General features: G+C 35.0%; 1 protein-coding gene across 1 annotated transcript in view; it reads right to left on the reverse strand.

The window, feature by feature from the left end:
• KIAA1328 (KIAA1328 ortholog) overlaps positions 1–24,188 on the reverse strand; it is a 529,485-nt gene that overhangs the window by 53,095 nt on the left and 452,202 nt on the right. The window contains exon 11 of the mRNA XM_044664948.1: positions 8,202–8,310. Within this exon, the coding sequence (XP_044520883.1) occupies positions 8,202–8,310 (109 nt within the window). The remainder of the gene's footprint in view (positions 1–8,201; positions 8,311–24,188) is intronic.

Genomic DNA, 24,188 nt, shown 5'->3' on the forward strand with positions numbered 1-24,188 from the left:
AAGTGCTTGGGCTATAAAGGCAAACACAGTCCCTATTCTCAGAGAGATACATTCTAACATATTTGGCATCATCCTCCTTCCTCAAGTCTCTCACCTCTTTACCTTCTTGCTAACCTTGTTCTTTCAAACCCTAGCCTTGTCACTTCCATTATCTACTGCCTTCACTTCTATTCATGTGTTGCTGAATAAAACTTGAGAAAATCAAGAAACCATGCTAACAAGGTCCACTACAACTTTATGATACATAATTATATCTGGGGCTTCATCATGGCAAGATAATCCTTTTTTATTTCCCTAATCAATTCACTCCCAGAAACCACAGTGGGTTTTCTAAGTCTTTTCATCCCTCCTCAAACTTCTGATGGCTCCTCCTCTCTCCACCCCTCTTAGCTGAGAATCATTTCTCATATTTCACTGAAAAAATTGAGGGTATTCACTAAGAGCTCCCTCTCCTCCCCATTTCCTTATTTCATATAACCCTTATGTCTTCATCCTCATTATCTCCTCCTTTATCTTGTCTCTCCTGAAGAGGTACCCTTTATCCTTGCTAAGCTGAACCCTCTACATAGTGGACATGTAGTAAATATTTGATGGTTTATTAAATTTCTTTTAAATAATGAGAAGCCATATCTTTCACTAATTCGGATTGCCTTTACTCCTTCCCCAGGGAGTAAAATCATCAGAATTTACTTTGATTGGTACTAATAATTAACAAACACTGGTCTCTGTACTCAGGATCTAACCAGAATTAGGTATCATGTCTAAAGGAAATGAAATGGGTACCATAATTTCCAAAATATGTTTCTCCACTTTGTGCTCTAAGTCTCAGTGTCTCTGTCTCTGTCTCCATCTCTGTCTCTGTCTCTCTCTCACACACTCACACACACACACACACACACACACATACACTTCCTGAGAATTCCTCTTTATGGTGGGAACTATGAGTATATTTCTTCCAGGCTTAATATCCCCACTCCAAAGCAAAATAAATGAAACACATGATGAAATAGGGAGACATAAAGGTAGGTAGGTAGGTTCAAATGTTGGAAAGAGGCATTTGTGATATTATAAGATATTAAATATTATGATATGCTAATATTAAAGAAAAATAATCACAGGTTACTTGGGCTCAAACTTCTATTGCCTTAATGACTTTTGAAAATCAAATGAAAAGTGATTTATTTAAATGGTGTCTATGATGTGCTTTGAGCTCCAAAGGAAGGTGCTCTGGGATATGTTGGGGTTCAAAAAGCCCCAACTGCTTATGCCATTGATTGGCAGCAAGCTGTAATAGAAAGGACAATGGATTTAGAATTAGAGAAACTAGGTTCATATACTGCTGTGAAACTTTTTGCCTCATTTTTCTCATCTTAAAATAAGGGAAGTTGAACTAGATCATTTCTAAGGTCCCTCCTGGCTTTATTTATGATTAAAGAAAGAGGCATAACTGTATTTTTACTTTACATTTAATAAAATATTTTCTAAAGTATCTTACAGATCCTTTTAATTTTTATTTCATTCCTGCAATTGAGTTTTGATACGCCCCATTTTGCTGGTAAAAAAGAAGTAAACAATAATGTTTGGGGAAGATATGAGTGAAAATGGCAGCGTGTTCAATAGGCAAGATTCTAAGGAGGCCATTGTTAAAAAATAGAATTTTTACCTCAAAGTTTGAAGTAAGCACCAATAAATGTTTCTTCAAGTAAAGAAATTTTATAATAATGACTGTAATTGACCATAGCCATTAACTATGTGCTCTCTGTGTTGTGGCAAGTTATATGCTGATTTTCAATACCATCAAGAAGTCTGAAATAAAAGTAACCTAAGACATAAAAGAAGAATCAGAGATTTCAATTCAATTAAATAAACATTTATTGAATACCCTATATTATTAGCATTTAGTAAGTACAATGCTATCTGTTAATAATAGAAACTATAATAAGACAGTTCCTGGTCTCCAGAAGCTTAATTTTAATTATGATTTTCTTTTTCTTAAGTTCCAGTTCTAGTTTATTCAGTCAATCACTTGAGAAGACCTAGTCATAAGCTTATGTACTGAGTTTAACATAAATAAAAAAACAAATCCCAGGCAATCATGACTCTGGAGGGTTTTTATCTTAGATCACAAATATCTAGCTCAGGTAAATACTCAGCACAGGGTATCAGAAAGAAGACTTTACTTGGAATCAAAAAACTTGAGTCTGAGTTCTGATTACATCTTACTAGCTGAGTTATTGTGGTTAATTAATTTCTCTAAGTTTTTAATAAGAAAAATGACTAATAAACATTGATTCTATCATAGGGCTGTTGTATGGCATCTGAAATGCAGACTACATAAATTATATGATAATTATTAATAATAATTATAATTAGTAAACTATTATTATCTGCAAGTTTTCTACTTGAGTACTGAATAGTCTGATAAATGCTCAAAAAACTTCAGGCTGTTTGGACAGCAGAAACTCCCAAAGCAGTTATTTTTACCTCAGATATTATGTATGTTTGGTATTTTTAGGATAGCAAATTAGCATGATTCCCACCCTTGCCTAATTTCTAAATTATCAGAAGTATATCTATGTGAGAAACCAGACACTGCCCAAAGTGCCTACACTCCAGCCTTGGTTTACACTCTAACAGGGTGGGTATTAACAGAAACTGATGCAAAAACACTCGCCCAGTCATGTGTCTAGCACTTTTAAGGTTATGCCATCACAATTTGTACTGCAGGCATACTGAATTTTCATGTCAAATTTTTTTCAAATAAAAGCAAAGACAAATATCTTAAAACAATAGCAATTTAAGTTTAGAAAGGAATGTGTCGGTCTTCTTGGTACTGACAGAGGATAGTTAAGCATTATATGCCCTATGAAATTTTCCATTATTCACATTACAATTCTTGGTACTCCAAATACCAGTGAGGAGAGGTCAGATAATCCACCTTCAAGGAGCATCTCATGTGTCCTGATCAGTCTCCATTTATGTGAGTATATGTGTGTGTGTGTGTGTGTGTGTGACTATAATACAAAAAGGCATTTTTTTCAAAATGATTTCAACTTATAGTGCTCATACAGTTTGACCAAAAAGGAAAAAAGATCCAAACAACTTGGTAGTATTTTTTTCTACCCCCCTTCTGTTCCCCCAACCAGGCTCTAAGGAAAAGAAAACAAAAGAAAGAACTAATAAGCTCTTATAGAACACAGTAAAAACAAAATAACAAACTATAAGCTCAAAGTATGTAAGAAAGAATTTACCTTTTCCTGCAAAAGCCAGTGGGTAAAAAAGTTGACTCTGCTCCCTACAAAAAGGTCCCCAACATTGGCAGAATCTCAGAAGTAGAAATTCACCAATATATAGTTGTAAGAATGGTTTAGTAAGAATCCTGATATTTCACTTTACTCCTCCCTCACAAAAGAGAACAACAGACTGGACCTCCCAGTGGAAGCACAAGAACACAAGCCTCACCTTGCCCTCTGAGCTCAGGTAGAAGGGGACTTTCACTCTAATGCCTTAGTCATTTTAGCCTGATTGCTATATGCCTGATGTTCAGCTTTATCAGGCTGGCACAATAATCAACTTCTTATCAAAAGTCTTGAGTGATGGAAACCCTATCAATTGCTTCAAAAATGATAAGATTTCTATTACATTGAACAATCTCAGAAGATATTTAACTTAATTTTAATAGAAAATCCTGTCAGTTCTACATAACTGAATAGAAAAAGTCACTAATACATAAGTGATATGCAACCGTAGTAGATCTTTTTTCTCTGAGTTAAACCTGAAAGAAAAGACTATCAAAAAACCTTGAAGATCCAGTGCTAGATTAATGCAAATATCTGCCTGTTTGCAAGTGTACTTTTTGATTAAACTGGCATACATCAAGTACAATTAGAAAGGTTATTTATAACTAAGAAATACATAATTCTGCATCTTAATGAGGATGACAATTACAGCTGACAGTTGCTAATTAACATTACTTCTTTTTTTGCTAAGAGTCAGATATATTCCCAGTGTGATCTTCATTGTTTTTAATGGATACATTAACTCTGGCAGGCATGAAAGGGTTAATTAATAATAGCTTGTGTGTTGGAGCAGACCTTTCCCTAGCTTTGGAAAGCCAAAGTCCCTGTTCCAACTTCATCTTTTATAGCTTTGGGTTAGAACTGAAGTCCCAGGTGCCCTGTGGTGCTCTGTGGCACAGAGACTACAAGATTAAATGGAGTCTGATCACCGAAGAAGGAGTGAACTTTGACATTACTTCACAAGACAGATGCCATACAAGAAAACTGATTTCTTCAACTTTCTATCAAGAGCCAAATCTCAGGGTTCTAATCTCAACCTCCCACCTGGTGCTCAGAGTGACAGAGAGAAAAGAGCCCCCTCTCCCAGCCCTTTCTCCAGCTGAAATGGAATGCTGCCTGTCCCAGCCAAGTGGAAATAAATGTCTTCACACAGTTCAGCTATTCCACCCTCCTATGCAGAGATGACTACTGTGCTTACTGTCTGGGACAACTTAGAGGTGTCTGATCAATGCTGGAGGCCAAGAAGTGAAATGGTGAGAACCGAGCACTGCAGCTCTCATCCAGAAACACCATAACACCCTACTTACTGGTGCTGTAAATTTCACATTTATTTTGTAAGCATGAGATAGATGGGATATTTCTACATACAAAGGTGCCCAACTAAAATCAAGATAAGTGATATTAATGTCCTATGGTCAGTATTATTGAACCTCGAAAGCAATAAACTTTATGAGTCGATAAATATTACATTTGCAACATAGTTAACATTCCTCTACTGTCTCTGGCACTTATTACACATTGTAACCGCAAGTCTACAATACATTATTCATATTTGGGGTGTCACCGAGTGATGGATTGCTGTAAGAGAGGCTGTCCTTTAAATAAATCAACAAATAAAAATGCAAATGTTAACATTTTCAGCCACAACTTTTTCCATCTTGAATGGGGAATGAAAATTTCACATTATATCAACAGCCAGCAGAGAGAACAATTAACAACCTACACGGTGAATAAGAGAGATTAATTTGCCAACGTCTGGTTTTATCACCTGCATATGGAACTATATTGGACTTTTCTGGCCGTTAGCTCTCTTCAGGGAAAAAAGGAAAACTTGTCTCCTATCAGCTTCCTCTCCACCCCCACTCTTTTTTGCAAGTCTTAAAAATGCTTGGAATTTAGGTTTGGATGGGGGAAGTGCCTCTATTTTCCCTCTCCCTTGAACCTTAAAATGTTTGTTGGGATGAAAATAAAAGGCTTTTATTGTTGTTGTTTTGTTTTCCTCCCCATTAAGAGTTTGTGAGTAACTAAAAAGTTCTCTATAAAAAATCATGCACTTCACATTCTCCATGCTTGAAAATGAAAATAACTCAAACACATCAAATACTGAGATCTGGAAAGCATCTACTTACGTCTTTTCAGTAACTGATTTTCATAGCTCTGAATCTTTTTTCAACTCTGCATTTTATATAATGGATCCATAATGTGCCAGTGTGCACTTCTAAGGAGAAAATCTGGTATGCTACACATTATTTTATTTAGTCAAATACTCATTTTTTAAGAATATTCTGAATCTTTATATTTAATCTGAACTGTTAAGGACTAACAGATAAAGAAGCCTGCTTTTAAAACCCCATAACAAACACAAGTTTATACAATAATTTTAACATAGATTTATAAAACTCTGCAGGGCTTATATAGTATACTCGGTATGTATTGAGGGTATTCTGCAAAATCTAAATGACGGGAACATTTTAATCTTCTTTTTCATGCTAGAAAGGTAACCATCAAAAACATATTAGTGTTAAAGGTCTGATTTATGTCTGCAATAGCAAGAAAATTCAGTGTAAAGACTGAAAATCCAGATTTTCTTTCTTTTTTTTTCCTTTCCTTCCAACTGAACTCACTCTCTCAAAAAGAGATGGGCTGAATTTTCTTGGTGCTCCAATTGTTAGCCAGTCTGGATTATTCTAAACCAGGTATTCTACAATATTTTAGGCAAATGTGAATTTAGTTCAAAAGCAGCAGAACCAAGAGTATAAATATACTAATGGCACAGAGTGGAAGCACTCTAACAAGAAAGGTTGCAAATGTAAGGGCAGTGGTTACATTATACATAGCTAATTATGGGCCTTTCTTGCTATGGTCTAACAGTCTTATACACACTTTGGCCTACAGTACATTTCCCTAGAGAAGGCTGAGATGCCATTATTCCCCAAACCAATAGAATAGATTCAAAACACTTCTTTAAAATCATCAGACTTATAAGCAGTAAGTGTTCATTTTGTAAGGTTAAAAGATTATAACTGGTCCCCTCCAATGAAAAAAACAACCTTATAATCCACACTTGTCTGAGGAGATGCTAGGAATATAAATGTTCAAAACCACAAACCTCCTCAAGTAAACACAAACTAAGCCCCTTTGTGGCTGATATTTATCTCAGCATTAAATAGATAGTGAGAGGTAGTGTCTTAAGAGATATGTTACTTCATATAACAAGTTTCTGTCTCAAGAAATATTGTTGATTAAGTGATTAACCCCTCAAAGGTCTTTGGTATCACTAACATGCTGACAGTCCCTTAACTGCTGTACAAAAGCTGCTATAATTCTCGATATCGATTAATTTAGTTAGTTAAACTTGCAGTCTAAGCTTATAAGCATTCAATGATAAATTGGGAAGGACCTGCTGCCCAAGCAGGTTTTCTGATGAAGGATAGGATCAGCTTTAGGTCTTTGAAGAAAGCTTTGTCCATTTACCATTGTCAATTAAAGAAGCCCATGAGTAAGGAAAAGCATACCAAGGCTACTTAACCTGGTCAAATTCACATGTATTTCAATAAGAGCCTCTCATTGGGGAGAGATGTTGTTAGATGCATTATGAGATGATAGAATTTTCTATTCCTTATACAATAAATAAACTTCTGAAATGCTGTTGCAAGCTAATCACTTGTATTTTTACAGATTCCCTTTCAATAATGTAATTTGTGGCATTGTTTCTATATACTGTCTAGGAGCCTCCAGTGGCACTATAGGAATTTCATCCTCCACAGTGATATCTGTAGGTGTGGCTGTTTTAAATGAGACTACTGTTGCCTTTTTATTGGAGTATTTGGTGTTAAAATGTCCTTTTGTCCTTACACTATAGAATTGTGAATATCAGGGCACTGAGTAGGAAATAATCTCCTTCAAAAGATGAATTTCACCTCGACTGGGGAATAAAGCAAAACCTATCCAAATCATCAATGGTTTCAATGATAACATACCAAACATTTCCACAAAAGGAAGGGGAAAAAACCCTATCATTCTCCTATGGGAACAAGAGAGACCATCTAATGTTCACTTAGTTCATGATATGTACTGGTTGGGAGAAATGATTATATTTTCCCACCTTTAAAGCTTTGTCAAGTGTTCTTTTCCCCTTGATTCACCCCAAGCAATTGAGCCAATCATCCTTTTGGTCCAGAACCAATTCAATTTCTATTGCCAGAAGTCATCATGTGGATAAGAGATATGATTTTTATTGATTTAAAATTTTCATTAACAAATATGGTACATGTACACACACATACACACATGCGGATGCACATGCAGTCTTGGGAGCTATAATCCCAAAATGAGATAAAGTTATTGTGAACATTATAGCAGTGAAAACAAACCTACTTCCCTTTACTGGAGTAAAAGTGATATTTCTGTTATGGAGAAGCCTTGAGAGCAGGCACACAGTATAATCAAAGCTGCTGACTTAATGTGTTTTTGCTACTTGTCATTAAATATAAAATAACATCTGTGTGATACATTTTAGAAAAATTCCATTTGATAAAACTTGGAAAAAATGCAAAGTGATTAAAACCTTCCAGTGGACTTAAGGCCTAACAGAGGTTAGCACTAACTCTTTCAATTATTTACATGTCTATTAAATATAGCAAGACTTTAAGCATAAAATATATTCATTTGAAAATCTAAGTAAAAACAAAATGTTCTAACTTGGCATATTTCTACTTTTCTTCTTCTAATAAGCAATTTAAAGCTTACTATAAATGTCAAAAGATAGGGCAGTTTAGAAATTATATTATCCATCTCACATTAGAGCACAGCCCCAAAGGAACTCCACTGCTTCCCCCAAATTGGCCAGATGGAATGGGTGCAACTGTGGAATGTTAAACCAAAGGTTCCCAAGCAGCTTACCTGGCAGTGTCACACTGGAATGGTGACGTGGCTGTGGTTACAAAATCCTTTCGGTTGACTGGCATTATAGGAGATGTAGTTGCATCTTTTCTAGCTCTTGACATTTCTCCTGTATAAAGGAACAAAGGCAATCATTCCAGCACTTAATAGAGGAAAGCTATGGCTAGCACATGTGGTATGGTGTGTGACTGCAAAAATCCCTAGACTCCCAAAGAAAGGAGCTGATACCATTGCAAGTAGGAATTTCAGTAAGTTGCTTCACTTTGTCAAGGTAGCACTGCAGATGATCAGGCATTGCCTTTGTTTGAGAAATCTGTTTGTGCAATAATACACCTAATACTTGCAAAGCATTTAGCACAAGGCCTGGTACAGAGTAGGCATTTAATAAATGCTTATTCACTCCCAACCCTCCCCTTTTCTACTACTGAGATTTCCAAAGCTGACAGCCTGTCCTATTCCTGCTGATTTGAATCTACTGTGAATCTATTCAAATAGTTTGTATATTTTGATTTTTATTCCCTTTTCATCCCTTTATCACAAGAAAACACCTTTACTTTACTTTAGAAAACACCAGAAGAAATAGTTGACAGTAAAGAAAAGTTGAACATTTTATATTTTCAAATAAAAGAAAAATAAAATGAACAAAAGATACTGTCAAGGTGGTCCTGATGCTTGGCTCTTCCAGAACTTGAATGAGATATTTTCAGGTTCTTGGTCCAAGAAATGTGCTACAATACACTTCACAAACTACTTAGGTGAGGAATTGACACAGCAAGTTAGTTCCTGGCAATCCTGTGATCTTGGGAATGGCTATGGTTACCTGGATACAAGTTCCTAAACACAAATATAATTTCTTGAGGTCCCTGTAGCCTGTGTTCCTTTCTCTAATAAACTGTATCCAGCTGACCAAAATAGTTTAAAATTCTGTTGATGCCTACTTCTATGTTCTTTTCTGTAAAGTGCTATGGGTTGAAAAATGGTATAACAGGAGGAAAGATGGTTGGTTACCTTCAGGAAAACAGGATAACTATGGCCTCCCTTCCTAGATGATCTCAGTCTAGCCTCCTTACTGGAATCAAGAAAATTGATACTGAGGAAAAGACTTGCCCACAGTAAATAAATAGCAGACAGACCCAGGATTCAAACACACATCTTGAATCCAAATCTAATAACTTTTCTTCTGCTTTCTCCACATTATGACAACAGGTTTCCGTTTTGTCACTAGATATAGTTTTTCTGTTTGACACTTAAAATCCTTCACATCCTAGCTCCAGTCTATCTTTCCAGGCTGACTGTACATTGTTCTTCTCTCATCTCCACATCCCATTCCTTGGCACACTCCCCTCCCCCTCTCCCCCTAATACTCAGTCTACATTCCAGTTAAACTGGCCAACAGGCTGTTTTCCACAGACAATATTTCACATCCATCTTTTGGAAGGTAAACCCCTCTGTACTTTGCATCTGCTGTGATGCCTGGTTTCCACTCTGTGGAATGAGATGGAGCTCCTAAGGTAAGCTCATCTTTTCTTATCTCTTTTCCTTGCTGCTGATATAGTTTGACTGTTCTCCCACTGTTTTCCTTTAGAGAGGACAAAGGCTGCTCTGTCTGGGTCCATGGCTGATGTCCCTGCTCCCTACCTGCTAGACCACTCTCATTTTGTGTGTTGTCTCTCCCCATTGGATTGTAAACTTTTTAAGTGCAGGGGCTGCCTTTCTTTTCATTAATTGGGTCTCTAGCAGCCAGCACAGTCGCTGACATACAGTAGGCACTTAATAAGTATCTACTGGATTTTAGAAACCTTAGTTCTATTTCAGTCTCATTTCAAATGCTGTCTCCCTCCCCTTTTTCCTCTTCCCCTCTTAGAGTTGACAAGCAGTTCCACTGGGTTATACATATATATATCTCACTCAAAACCCATTTTCAAACTACTCATTTTTGTATTAGAGTAATCTTTTAAAACCAAAACCCCAAGTCATATACCCATATAAACAAGTGATAAATCATGTTTTCTTCTGGATTTCTATTCCCACAGTCTTCCTCTAGATGTAGATAGCATTCTTTCTCATAAGTCTCTCAGAATTGTCCTGGATCACTGTATTGCTATTAGTAGCAAAGTCAATTACATTTGATTGTCCCATGATGTTTCAATTACTGTGTAAAATGTTCTCCTGGTCCTGCTTATTTCACTCTGCATCAGTTCACGGAGGTCTTTCCAGTTCTTAAAGTAATCATCTGGTTCATCATTCCTTATAGCACAACAGTATTCTATCACCATCATATACCACAATTTGTTTAGCCATTCACCAATCAAGGGGCATCCCCTCATTTTCTATTTTTTTGCCACACAAAAAGCACAGCTATAAATATTTTTGTAGAAACAGGTCTTTTCCCATTTTTAAAATTCTCCTTGGGATTCAAACCTAAAAGTGTTATTTCTGGATTAAAATGCATGCTTTCCTTTAAAGCCCTTTAGGCATAATTCCAAATTGTCTTGCAGAATGGTTGGATCAATTTACAACTCCAACAGCAATGCATTAGTGTCCCAATTTTGCCACCAATATTTAGTATGTTTCCTTTGCTGTAATATTGACCACTCTGCTAAATGTAAGATGGTACGTCAGAGTTGTTTTGATTTGCATTTCTCTAATCAAGAGGAATTTAGAATATTTTTTCATATGATTTTTTTTCATATGATTATTGATAGCTTTTATTTCTTCATCTGAAAACAGCCTGTTCATATCCCTTGACCATTTGTCAATTCAGGAATGACTTGATTTCTTATAATTTGACTTAGTTCTTCATATATTTGAGAAATTAAGACTTTATTGGAGAAATGTGTTATAAAATTTTTTCCCAGTTTGTTGCTTTCCTTTGAATCTTGGTTGCATTGGTTTTGTTTGTACAAATACTTTTAAATTTAATATAATCAAAATTATTCATTTTATATCTTGTAATATTCTCTGTCTCTTGTTTGGTATTAAATTCTTCCCTTCTCCATAGATCTAACAGGCATACTATTCTACGTTCACCTAATTTACTTATAATATCACTTTTTAAGTTTAAATCATATACCCATTTTGACCTTATCTTGGTATAGGGTGTGAGATACTCATCTAAAACTAATTTTTGCCATACTTTTCCCCAGTTTTCCCAGCAGTTTTTGTGAAATAGTGAGTTCTTATCCCCAAAGCTGGGATCTTTGGGTTTATCAAACACTAGATTGCTGAGGTCATTTACCCCTAGTCTATTCCATTGATCCACCCCTTATTTTGATGATTATTGCTTTATAGTACAGTTTAAGATCTGATACTGCTAGACCATCATCTATCACATTTTTTCATTAGTTCCCTTGATATTCTTGACCTTTTGTCCTTCCAGATGAATTTTGTTATTATTTTTTTCTAGTTCTATAAAATAATTTTTTGGTAGTTTGATAGGTATGGCACTGAATAAGTAAATTAATTTAGCTAGGATTGTCATTTTTATATTAGCTCATCCTACCCATGAGTGTTTCCAATTGTTTAGATCTAGTTTTATTTGTGTGAAAAGTGTTTTGTAGTTGTGTTCATATAATTTCTGTGTTTGTCTTGGCAGATAGATTCCCAAATATTTTATATTGTCCTAGAGTGATTTTAAATGTAGTTTCTCTAACTCTTACTGCTTATTTTTGTTAGAAATATATAGAAAAACTGATGATTTATGCTTCAACTTTGCCAAATCTATTATTTTCACTAGCTTTTTAATTGTTTTTCTAGGATTATCTAAATATACCATCATATCATCTACAAAGAATGATAGTTTCCCTCATTTCCTACTTTAATTCCTTAAATTTCTTTTTCTTCTCTAATTGCTACAGCTAACATTTCTAGCACAATTAAACAATAGTGGTGATAATGAGCATCCTTGCTTCATTCCTGATCTTATTGGGAAGGCTTCTAACTTATTCCCTTTGCAGATGATTCTTGCTGATGGCTTTAAGTAAATACTACTTATTATATTGAGGAAAGGCCCTTTTATTGATATGCTTTTTAAAAAATAGGAATGAGTGTTGTATTTTGTAAAAGGCTTTTTCTGCATCTATTGAGATAAATGTGATTTCTGTTAGTCTGACTATTGATATGGTCAATTAGGTTGGTGGTTTTCCTAATATTAATCCAGCCTTGCATTCTTGGTATAAATTCCACCTGGTCATAGTGAATAATCCTTGTGATAACTTGCTATAGTTTCTTTGCTAGAATTTTATTTAAGAGTTTTGCATCTATGTTCATTAAGGAGATTGGCCTATAATTTTCTTTCTCTGTTTTTGGTCTTCCTGGCTTGGGAATCAGTACCATATTTGTGTCATAAAAATAATTTGGTAAGACTCCTTCTTTGCTTATTTTGTGAAATAGTTTGTACAGAATTGGGATTAGTTGTTCTTTAAATGTTTAATAGAATTCACTTGGGAATCCATCTGGCCCTGTGTTTTTTTTTCCTGGTGGGTTCCTTGATGGCTTGTTCAATTTCTTTTTCTGAGAGGGGTTATTTAAGTATTCTATTTTCTCTTTTGTTGACCTAGGTAATTTATATTTTTGTACATACTCATACATTTCACCTATATTGTCATATTTATTGTCATAGAATTGGGCAAAATAGTTCCTAATAATTGCTTTAATTTCCTCTTCATTAGAGGTAAAATCAGCCTTTTCATTTTTGATACTGGCAATTTGATTCTCTTCTTTCTTTTTTTAATCAATTAACCAATATTTTGTCTATTTTTTCATACAACCAACTCTTAATCTTATTTATTGATTTAATAATTCTTTTACTTCTATAATTTTATTAATTTCTCTTTTTATTTTTAGGATTTACATTTTAGGCTTCATCTGGGGATTTTTAATTTGTTTTTCTTCTAGTTTCTTTTTAGTTGCATGCCCAATGCAACTAAATCAATGCACTGATCTTTTTTCTCTCTTTTGTTGATATAAGCACTGAAGGACATAAATTTTCTCCTGATTAGTGCTTTGGCTTTATCCCATAAATTTTGATATGTAGTCTCCCTGTTGTCATTCTTTTCAGTGATTTTCTATGATTTGTTCTTTCATCTACCAGTTTTGAAGAATTAACTTAGTTTCCAATTAATTTATTTTGCCTCTTCATGGAGCCTTTTAGTTATAACTTTTATTGCATTATGATCTGAAAAAGTTGCATTGATTATTTCTGCTTTTCTGCGTTTGTTTGTGATGTTTTTATGTCTTAGCTTATAAGAAGGTATATTCCTTTTTATCCCTATTCAATATTTATTCTCCAGATATCTATTAATTCAAATTTTTCTAAAATTTCATTGACTTCCCTTACTTCTTATTTATTTTTGGTTCAATTTATCTAGTTCTGATAGGGGAAGGTTGAAGTCCCCTATCTTCCCCACCCCACCCCACTCGCAGTATAGTTTTACTATCTATTTCCTCCTTAACTACTTTAGTTTTTCCTTTAAAAATCTGGATGCTATACAATTTGGTGCATATATGTTGAATACTAATATTTCTTCATTATCTATACTGCCTTTTATCAAGATGTAATTTCTTTGCTTATCTCTTTTAATCAGATCTATTTTTGCTTTAGCTTTGTCTGAGATCATGATTGCTACTCCTGCCTTCTTTGTCTCAATTGCAGCCCAATAGATTCTGCTCCAGCCTCTTAACTTGACCTTGTTTACCTGCTTCAAATGTGTTTCTTGTAAACAACATCTGATAGGATTCTGGTTTTTAATCCATTCTGCTATCAGCTTCTTTTTTATGGGTGACTTCATCCCATTTATATTCACAGTTATGATTACTGTCTATGTATTCCCCCCTTCATCTTGTTTTCCTCTCTTAATCATGACCTTTTTACTTTCTTTTATAGAATACTTTAAAGAGAGCAGTATGAGATAAGGTTGAACATGTATAGTCAAGTCAGTCATCTGAGGGTCTAAATGTCAGTCAGGAATTTATATTGTATTTGATAGGAGAATCATGGAAGGTGTTTTAGAATAGGAGATTTGTCATGGGAAAATCATTTGGGTAGATGTATAAGATCAGATAAGGAGGCTATTAAAATATTTGAGGGCCTAAACTAGGGTGTATTGCAGTCTGAATGAAAAAGAGGGGCTTTATATGCTAGATATCATAGACATTAGAAATCACAAGATTTTGATGTGTTTTGCACACAATAGGCTTTTACTAAATTGTGTGGGGTGTGGGACAGGAAGGAGTCAAAGGTGACTATAGGGTTATAAATTTAAGAGACTGGGACTATGTACTGCTATTAAAAACACTTGAATGAAGGGAAGATTTGGAGGGAGGATTAAGTTAAGTTGTAGACAAGTTAGAGGGGTCAGTAGAACATCCAGAAGAAAATATCCAGCAGGCAACTGGAAATATAGACTTGAATTTCTGAAAAGATGGCAAGGGTAGAAATGTCAATTTGGGAACACTGAATAAAGGTGAATGTCAAAACCATGGAGTATACACTATCACCAAGAGAGAAGATTATATAGGTTATTTGATAAAAATATAACAATATTTTATATTTCTATAACCTTATATGGTTATGAAGTAAATAGATATAATCTTATTTGAGCTTTGAAACTGTGAAATAAATACTACAATCATCAGATGGAGAATAACTGAACAAATAATGGTAAATGGATATAATGAAATATTCTTGTATCATAGGAAATGATGTAAGGGTTGGTTTCAGGGAAGCCTGAGAAGACTTGTATGAACTGATGCTGATTTAAATGAGCAGAACCAGGAGAAAAATTTATGCAATATAAATACTATAAAGACAAAGAACTTTGAAGATTTAAGAATTCTGATCAATGCAAGAATTCTGATCAAACACAATTCCAGAAGACTGAAGGAGAGGAAAGAAAGAGGAGAGACATTTATATAGTACTCACTCTGTGCCAGGCACAACACTAAGTGCTTTACAAATATAGTCTCATTTGATTTTCACATAACCCTAGGAGGGGGGTGCTTTTATTATCTCCATTTTAGAGTTGAAGAAACAGATGTAAATAGAAGTTAAGTGACTTGCCTGGGGTCACACAGTAAGTGTCTAAGTCTGATTGAACTGAAGTCTTCTTATTCAAGGCCCAGTGTTCTATCCATAGTATCACTTAGCTGCTTCTGCAGAGGCTTTACTATCCACTGGCATGCTAGCCATCTCCCTATAGGAGATAGGATACAATAGGATACAAAACAGGATACAATCAAAAAAATTGATGACAATGATCAGGGACAATTCTTAAGGATTTATGACAAAGAATGCTATCTACTTCCAGAGAAAGGACTGTCAGATGCTGAAAAAAGCATACTATTTTTCACATTAGTTTATTTATGGTTTTATTTTGAGGTTTTGGTTTTCTATGAGTATTCTTTTACAACAATGGCCAATATTGAAGTATGTTAAAGCTAAATTTAAAACTCTGGTCCTTAATTTCCATAGAGGTTATAAATATTTACTTGAAATAGAGAGCATAGGGATAGAAGGAGATTTAAGCCTATTCTAATCCTGCCATTTAAGCCTAGTCTAATCTCGCTACATGGCTCTACTTCACAAGGCTATTTATCTCAGCCACTGTCCTTTCACTGCTGCATCCAAGGGAATAGAGAGAGCACACTTCCTGAAATTGCTTTTTAAATCTTCTCCTTTACCCCTGGATCTGTAACCTTTCCTTTCTGGGTCAATGTGCCTAGCCCACTGTCTTGTGACTCATGCTGGAGTGCTCTCATGTAATGTAGTACATGCAGCATGGGGATACAGGTAGGATGACCCAAGTACGTGATTTCTGGGGGAAGAGGTTCCCTTTACACAAGTATGTTTTGCATGATGATACATGCATAATCCAGATCAAATTGCTTACCATTTCTGAAAGGGGAAAAGGAAGGGAGGGAAGGAGACAATTTGATTCTTATAATTTTGGAGAACATATGTAGAAAATTGTTATTATATGTAATTGGGAAAATAAAATATCTCTGAACAAAAATCAATTATAGCAAAATCTCAAAAAAAAACATAGCTTGGACACAAGTTCAACTACTAGAAGACCTGGAAGAAATGAAGCAAGAATTAAAAATATTTTTATAAATGAAATAAAAGTCTTAGAGAAAAAAAATAGAAAAAATGTGAGCTACAGAAGAAAGAACTGGATATGAAATGAATGGTTTGGCATAAGAGGTACAAAACCTTGTTCAACAACAAATTTCTTAAAAATTAGAAAGGATTGAATAGAAGCCAATGACTTCATAAGACAACTAGGAACATTAAAATAAAGTAAAGGAAAATATAAGGGATCTATAGCAAAAACAACAGATCTGGAAAACAAATTGATCAGTGATCATTTAAAAATCATTGGGCTATCAGAAAGTGATGGCCAAAAAAGGTCTGGTGTTTTGAACTTAGTTCTTCTCTGATACAAACCCAAGGCTCTATCTATTGTACCAACAGCTTTTTTTTGAGAGGGCAATGTACAAAGAGAAAGTACTTTTGTGATTATCTTTTCCAAAAACTTCCAAAATGACTGTGCTCCTCAGAACATTATAGCCAAAATATAGAGCTTCCAGGTCAAAAGAAAACACACATACATTCAGGCACACACAGAGTCAGAAGGAAAGAATTAAATAATGAAGAGTTATAGTCAGGATCTCACATATGATTTAGCTGCCACCGTTATAAATAAAGGAGAGAAGAGCTTGAAGTATATGTGTGTATATGTATATATGTATGTATAATTCTAGAAGGAAAGGATGTAATCTTATAAGTAAGAATAACTTATCCATAAAAATGGAATATGATCTCATAGGGGGGAAAACATAATAAAAGGAGGACTAAATGAAATAGACAACTTCCAAGCAGTCCTAATGAAAAGACCATAGTTGCATAAAAATTTGGAGGTACAAACACAGGAGTCAAGGGGAGAAAAAAAGTAAATAAGAGTGAGATCTATTATAAATAACTAAAAAAAGGAAAATCTGTTTATATTCTAATATAGGGAGATAATATACCTATGTCCCCTCAGAACTCTATTATTATTAGGGATCTTTAGATAGAGGACCTGGTAGTGCTTATGTTATGGTTTTTTTTTTTTTTTTTTTTTTTTTTTTTTATTTTATTTTTTTTTTTTTATGTTATGTTTTAATGATATTAAAAGAAGAATGGAAAGGGAAGGGAAGAGAAATACATTAGAGGGGAAAAGAGAAAGGAAGTACAAGGAAAAGTATCTCATCTAATTGAGGTGGATAAAAGGAAGCAGGGATGGGAAAGGAGGTGATGCTTATATCTCAGTCTCATCTGAACTAGTTGAAGGAAGGAAAAATATACACAGAGTTGAATATAGAATACATTTCATTTATTAGGTAAACAGAAAGGAAAGGGGTTTAGGAAGAAGTAGGAATAAGAGGGAGAGCAGAATAAGGGTGGGATTAGTCCTAAGCAAAGCAATACTAAGAATGTAGAAAAATATTTAAAGCATTTTATTCTTTTCCCCAAGTGATAAGGAATAAGAAACTGAGGAGTGCTCACAACTGAGGAATGGCTGAACAAGTTATGAAATATTAGTGTGATGTAAGAAATGATGAAGAGGATCATTTTAGAGCTACTTGGGAACATTTGTATAATCTGATGCAGTTAGATGAGCAGAACCAAAAGAATGGTTTACACAATTGCAATGAAGTTATAAAGACAATTTTGAAAGACTTAAGAGGGAAGAGGGGAGGAACAAGTCTTTATTAAATGTCTATTATGTGACAAACACCGTGCTAAGCACTTTAAAATGTTATCTCATTGATTCTCACCCACAACCATAAGGAGGGTCAGTGTTTTTATTATCCCTATTTTGCATATGGGGAAACTGAGGCTGACACTGGATAAGAGATTTGCCCAGGGCCCTACAGCTAGTAAATATCTGAGCCTGGATTTGAACTTAGATCTTCCAGACAGGCCTAGTACTCTATTCACTGCTTTACCTAGTCACCTAGAAACTGATTAACACAATAACCAGCTATGATTCCAGAAGACTCATGATAAAACAGGCTAACTAGTTTCTGAATAAAAGTGATGGACTAATAATAGTGAAGGCTGAGAGAATTTGTTTTACTTGATTACACTGCCTGTAAATAGGGGTTTTTTCTTTTCTTGCTTTCTAAGAGGGGGAGATGGATGGAGAGAAGACGAAACTGTTGCCAATTGAAAGAAAAAAAAAACAAATTGAATTTAAAAAGTTATTAAAGTCCATGGTTAGGAACTGTCACTTGAATTGAATGAAACTAAGCTTAGGGATCTCACTACCCTTCCTAGTACTCCTCCACGCCACCCCCTTTCCCATATTATCTTTTTAGAGCCTATGATAGATGAACAACTTTCTCTGGATTGTAGGAAAGGAGTAAATAAGTCAATATCTAGGAGGTAAGAATATTTAAGTCATTAAAGAAAAAGGGTTCTGGGTATTAGGGGCTAAATCTGTTAGAGAGAGAAAGATACTATTTGGGGCTTTCACATGCTATTTAAAGAGGTAGATAAATTCGAGGCAATTCCTACTTTATTTTTATATGATTATATCTTACCGTGGAGCTTATATAATAGGAAGGAATATTCTGAAAACATGAGAAAAAAGAAAGTAATGAGAATATAAATCCCTTGTTCCACATTTGTAGCTATAGGGTAACTTGACTGAGGGACTAGGATTAGAAGTGGTAAGAGAAAACATTATAGATTAAAATTTTCATGGAAACTGCTTCCTGCTGCCTCCTCCATGGCTTAAACTCTCACTGCCCCCTAGAGACTTATTATTGCCCTCAGCATTTATGAAAATTTCTTCACAAAAGAGATGGATATGAGTCGACAGGCTAACAGAGTTGGACTGCCTAAACTAGTGACGTCAGTTACTTTCCTAAGAATAGACAGTATTTGAGTCTTCAATCTGAATATACTAGAGATGAAGGGCAGGAAGGATAAATGTGCCGTCTATCACAAAATCTGGCATATACTTACAATATGAATAATAAGGAAGAAGACTGACATGTTCTGTAACAAAAGGTGAATATTAAGAATAAAAAAGGAATGTTAACATATTTATGAATGGTTTTTGGGAAGTAAGCAATAGGAGCTGGAAATGATGCTAAATGATGGAGACTATGACCAATTGGACACAACAGAAATCTGGTGGGCTAATTCTTATAAACAAAATTTTAATGACAATAGAAGTGAATGATCCACAAAAGTATGGGAAATGTTGAATCAAGGAAAAGATAGTGATGGTAAAGATAGCTTGCAAAGTAACTAATCAAGAGGGTGAGGGAGCTTGTGGGCTCTATGTGTGTATGCGTGTTAATGGATGAGGAGAAAGGAAATTTTAAATATAGATAATTTTCACACACATCTTCCCTCGCCCCCAACAGAGACTTACATAATTGAATACTTTCAGCTTCCATTTTGTTTGACACATTCAGCTTCTGTTCTCTCACATCCAGGTAGATATGTATACTACCAATCCCAATTCTAATGCTCAACTCCAAAAATATTGTATGTAAAAAAAAAAATTCCGAAGGAGTAACAACTTTTTTGATTGTTTATGAAGGTAGAGGAATTGGAAATGGGAAAATTGGGCCAAAGGGACCTGGTACTAACAAGGAATATGATTGAGTAAAGTCCTCACCAACCAAGGCAAAGGGTATTGTACCTCTTGGTGTCATGATAGCTGTATGACACTAGAGCTAACAATTTTAAATATTATTAAATTAAGTTAAAGAAAATTTTTGGAGCCAAAAAAGCAAAGAATCTTCTAAATGGACAAATAATTTTGCCTCCCCTTATAACCAATTGAGAACAATAAGGAGACATGTTGGTTGCCAAGAGTTACTTGGAAAAATTTAGGGAATAAAGAAATTGAATAAGCCTGATGTCATATTATATTAAAATCTATTATGAAAGAAAGTAGTGTTGTTGTTGCTGCTGTTATTATCCTTCCCTAAAATATGTATAGGGGGGCAGCTGGGTGGCTCAGTGGATTAAGAGCCAGGCCTAGAGACTGGAGGTCCTAGGTTCAAGTCCGGCCTCGGACACTTCCAGCTGTGTGACCTTGGGCAAGTCACTTGACCCCTATCGCCCACCCTTACCACTCCTGGGCCAAGGACGGTACCTAGCCCGGATGAAAAAGAAGGAGGGTTGGGCATGGGGCTAGCAACCCCACCCTGTAAAAACTACATCTGCTAAAGAAACTGCAACCTAAAGTAGGGGCAGCTGGGCTAGCTCAGTGGATTGAGAGCCAGACCTAGAGATGAAAGGTCCTAGGTTCAAGTCTGGGCTCAGACACTTCCCAGCTGGGGTGACCCTGAGCGACCCATTGCCTACTGGTTGTGGCCCTATTTTCCTAGAATGGAGTCCCAGGATAAAAAAAAATATGTATAAGAAAAAATTCTATAATTTTCCTCCATTATTGAAGATAAGCTACTGAATGTTTTTTTTTTCCTGAAACCGTTAGTCAATCATCAGGATTTATAATCATCAACTCACATTTCAACAGCATCTGAGAGTTTATAAGTACCATATATATAATATTTCATTTTGGCCTTAAAACAACCTTTTAAAGGTGATAAGAATGTCATTCTAATTATATGACAGTTGAGAAAACTGAGGCTCAGAGAATGAATTACATAGTCATATTATACAGTCAGATCTGGTTGGAGGTAAATGGTATATCTTAACAAGCCATTAATAAATATGACCAGAAGAACACTACAAGAAATAACAGTAATGTAATAAAAAATAACAGTAGCTGAATTACTTTCCTAAAAGAATGCTTTAGGACCAAAAATAATTATCTCAGAGGACACTCAGAACCCAAAATGGACAATACTGAGTTAGGTAAGTAATATAGATTAACAGTGAGGCAGAGAATAGCTGGAGTTATGTTGAAGTAGACTAGATCTAATTTTCATGACTAAAGAGTAAAAGAGGCTCATTAATAAAATGAGGTAGGAGAGCTGGGAGGTGAGGGGTGGATTTGCAAATGATAGAACTTTCCTAGCAGCTGATATGAAAGTTCATTCTTTGTTGGAGGAAAAAAAAGCCTGTAATTACTGACAACTAAAAGCAAAGAAGAACATGTCAAAATAACACACCAGCTGACTTAAGAGTCCATAAAAGAATACTGGGTAATGAAGGAATTTGTTTATTTAGGTAGTCAGAGGATAGATGTTTGAAGACATTTGGTATATCTTTGATAACTAGGCATATGAGGAAAATAAGGGGAAGACAACATATCTGATCATAACAGGACCTGACAATAAAAATGAGAAATTCTAAGTTTCTTAGCACTTGACCAAATGGAATCAAGTGAAAAGTTGAAACTGGGAGAAATGATTTACAGAAGGCATTAAGGAAGAATCTGACTGCTAGGAATCTAAAGTCTGGCAAGAGAAGGAATGGTAAGAGAGGTCACATTTTTGGAAGGACATCGACAAACTGGAGGATCCTGAGAAGGGAAATCAACCTGGTGAGGGGATTGGGGAATGTGACATAACACTGGTCAAAAGAACTTGGGGCTGTTAAGCCTAGAGAATAGAAAACTTAGAGGAAGACATGTGAGGTGTCCTTATATATGTGAAAAGCTGTTATGTGGAAGAAAGATTAGATTTACTCTGCAGATAAAATAGCAAGTGGTAGAAATAGTGAAAGAGCTCGGTATAACAGGGAAAAAACTAATAATTAGTCCAAAAACGGAATGGGGTTGTCTTAGAAGGCATAGTTTCCTTATAACTAGAATTCTTTGGGTGGAGGATGAATGACAACTAAAGAACACAATGAAATGTAGGAACTTAGTTTAAACAAATAAAAAACTAATAAAATTCATACTGTTGTATCTACTAATTTGTATAAATTTCATCCAAGGCAAGTAATAGAAATCATTCTTCATGGTCAGTTTATTGCATGTTCAGAAATGCCAAGTACTTCTGTAACAGGTATAAAAGTGAATAGAAAAAACATAGAAGATATGGGCCCTTTTTTAAAATTAATTTATCAGAAAGAGAAAAGACCCAAAGAGGAGTGACTATAGTTATCAAAAAAACAACAACAATAAATCCTACTAAAATTTATGCCTGTGTTAACATTACTCTTCTTAACCTAAAGATTTGTTCATTCAGCTAATTGCTGAATGATGCATCTAGCTAGCAACTCTTAGAACTGGTTTAACCTAACAAAGTGATAAATCAATCACTGCTTCCATTTTGTTCTGAAGGAATCATTATTGTTTCAGAACCAAAATTCTAACCACTTTGTTGATGGTGTAAGAAACCTGAAAAAGAATCATTAGATCATCAGTTAAATAAACAAATCAATAAGTTGAAAAACTAATTGTCAAATTGGACATAATTAAGACCAACTAATTTGTTGGTCATTATATAGGCCACAATTACCTTCAACAAATATTTACATATGTGAAGATGGGATTGTCTTTCCCCTGCCCATTTTTAGATTGAATCACCAGAAGCATATACACCCCATTTATCTTTAAGTATGGGAACCATGTGTGTGATAGTGGGTGATGGATCAGAATCAACTGACTGCCCCCTGAGCAGTCCTAAGCAAATTTATAGCTAAAATTGGTCCATGTAAAATGATGAAAGGAATGGTCTTTAAAAGTGGCAAGAACTTCCTGTGAGCAGCTCTTTCACTTTCGAACTTGAACTTGGAGGAGCTCCAGCTGGGGACCTTGGACTGCTCTTTGATTTTCCCTTAGAACTACCACATGGGTGAGTGAAGAAGGCTGACTCCCTTTCCTGGTTTTTTCTGAGAATAGCCTCTGGAAAGGCCTCTCATACTGGAGGAGGCCTCGTGGCTAAAACCCTTGTTTAATTGACCCCTAAGCCCTCCTGGAGTAAAGCTAGGGCTGGAGTAAATAATCTAGCTTAAGCTAGATTTCTTACTCTGCCCTCTTTCTTATTTCTCTACTTTCACTCTTTCCCTGTATTTTATAAATAAATTGCTAAAAAGTCATTCTGACTTAATAATTACAGCAACCACATTTCTCATAAATTTAGTCCAACCTTTAATTTTTAACCCTTACACATATACATATATACAAATATATACACACAAACATATAAAACCACAAAGGATGAGTCTATGAGAAAAAAAAAAAGATGCTACTATAGCTTACTGATTTCATATTTATGTGAGCTATCTAGTGAGATGGTAGGGAGAGGCTAGCTGGTTGGAGTATTTCAGTTGGAGAGTTTAGTCAAGAATGAATAATAATTCACATTTGTACAGTATCTGATAGTTTAGAAGTATCTTACATATAATATTTTATTTTAGCTTTATAATAACCTTATGAGGTAGAAAAGAATAGTACTATCATCATATGAAAAATGAGGAAATTAAGACTTAGAGAAATGGGTGATTTGCACAAAGACAAATAGTAGAGTAGAGATGTCAAATTCACTTCTTGCCCTAGGGGAACCAGATTAAAATGTAATTGGGAAATTCTTAACAAAATAAATAACAATGTAATACAGCAAAAGCATTGTTAATTTGTGGTCTACTAGGTCAGTATGCTGGCAGCTATCTGTTTCTATTTGAGTTTCATACCACTGAAGTAGGGGTAATTGGCCAAGCAAGACTTAAAGTAGGTTCTTTGACTCCAAAACCAGTGCTCTTTCCCTCACACTAGTTCAGAGAAGATGGGAATGGGGTAAAAATGGAGTTGGAAAGAAGGTATTCCAGGTAATTGATGGACAAAATTAAACTATTCTTGAGTAAGATACATGGAAAAATAATAGTTGCAAGTACAAAAGGATATCCTGAACACAACAGCACTCCCAAAAGGTAGGTCCTTCGTCAAAACTTTTGGATGATGATACCGATTCTAAAAATAAGATATCCATTACAAGCAACCTTGGTCCCAACTTTCTGTAAAGGCAACAGGACTAGCTAAATATACTATCTGATAAGGTCATGACATA

The sequence above is a fragment of the Gracilinanus agilis genome, chromosome 1 (assembly GCF_016433145.1).
Source record: "Gracilinanus agilis isolate LMUSP501 chromosome 1, AgileGrace, whole genome shotgun sequence".
Lineage (NCBI taxonomy): Eukaryota > Metazoa > Chordata > Mammalia > Didelphimorphia > Didelphidae > Gracilinanus > Gracilinanus agilis.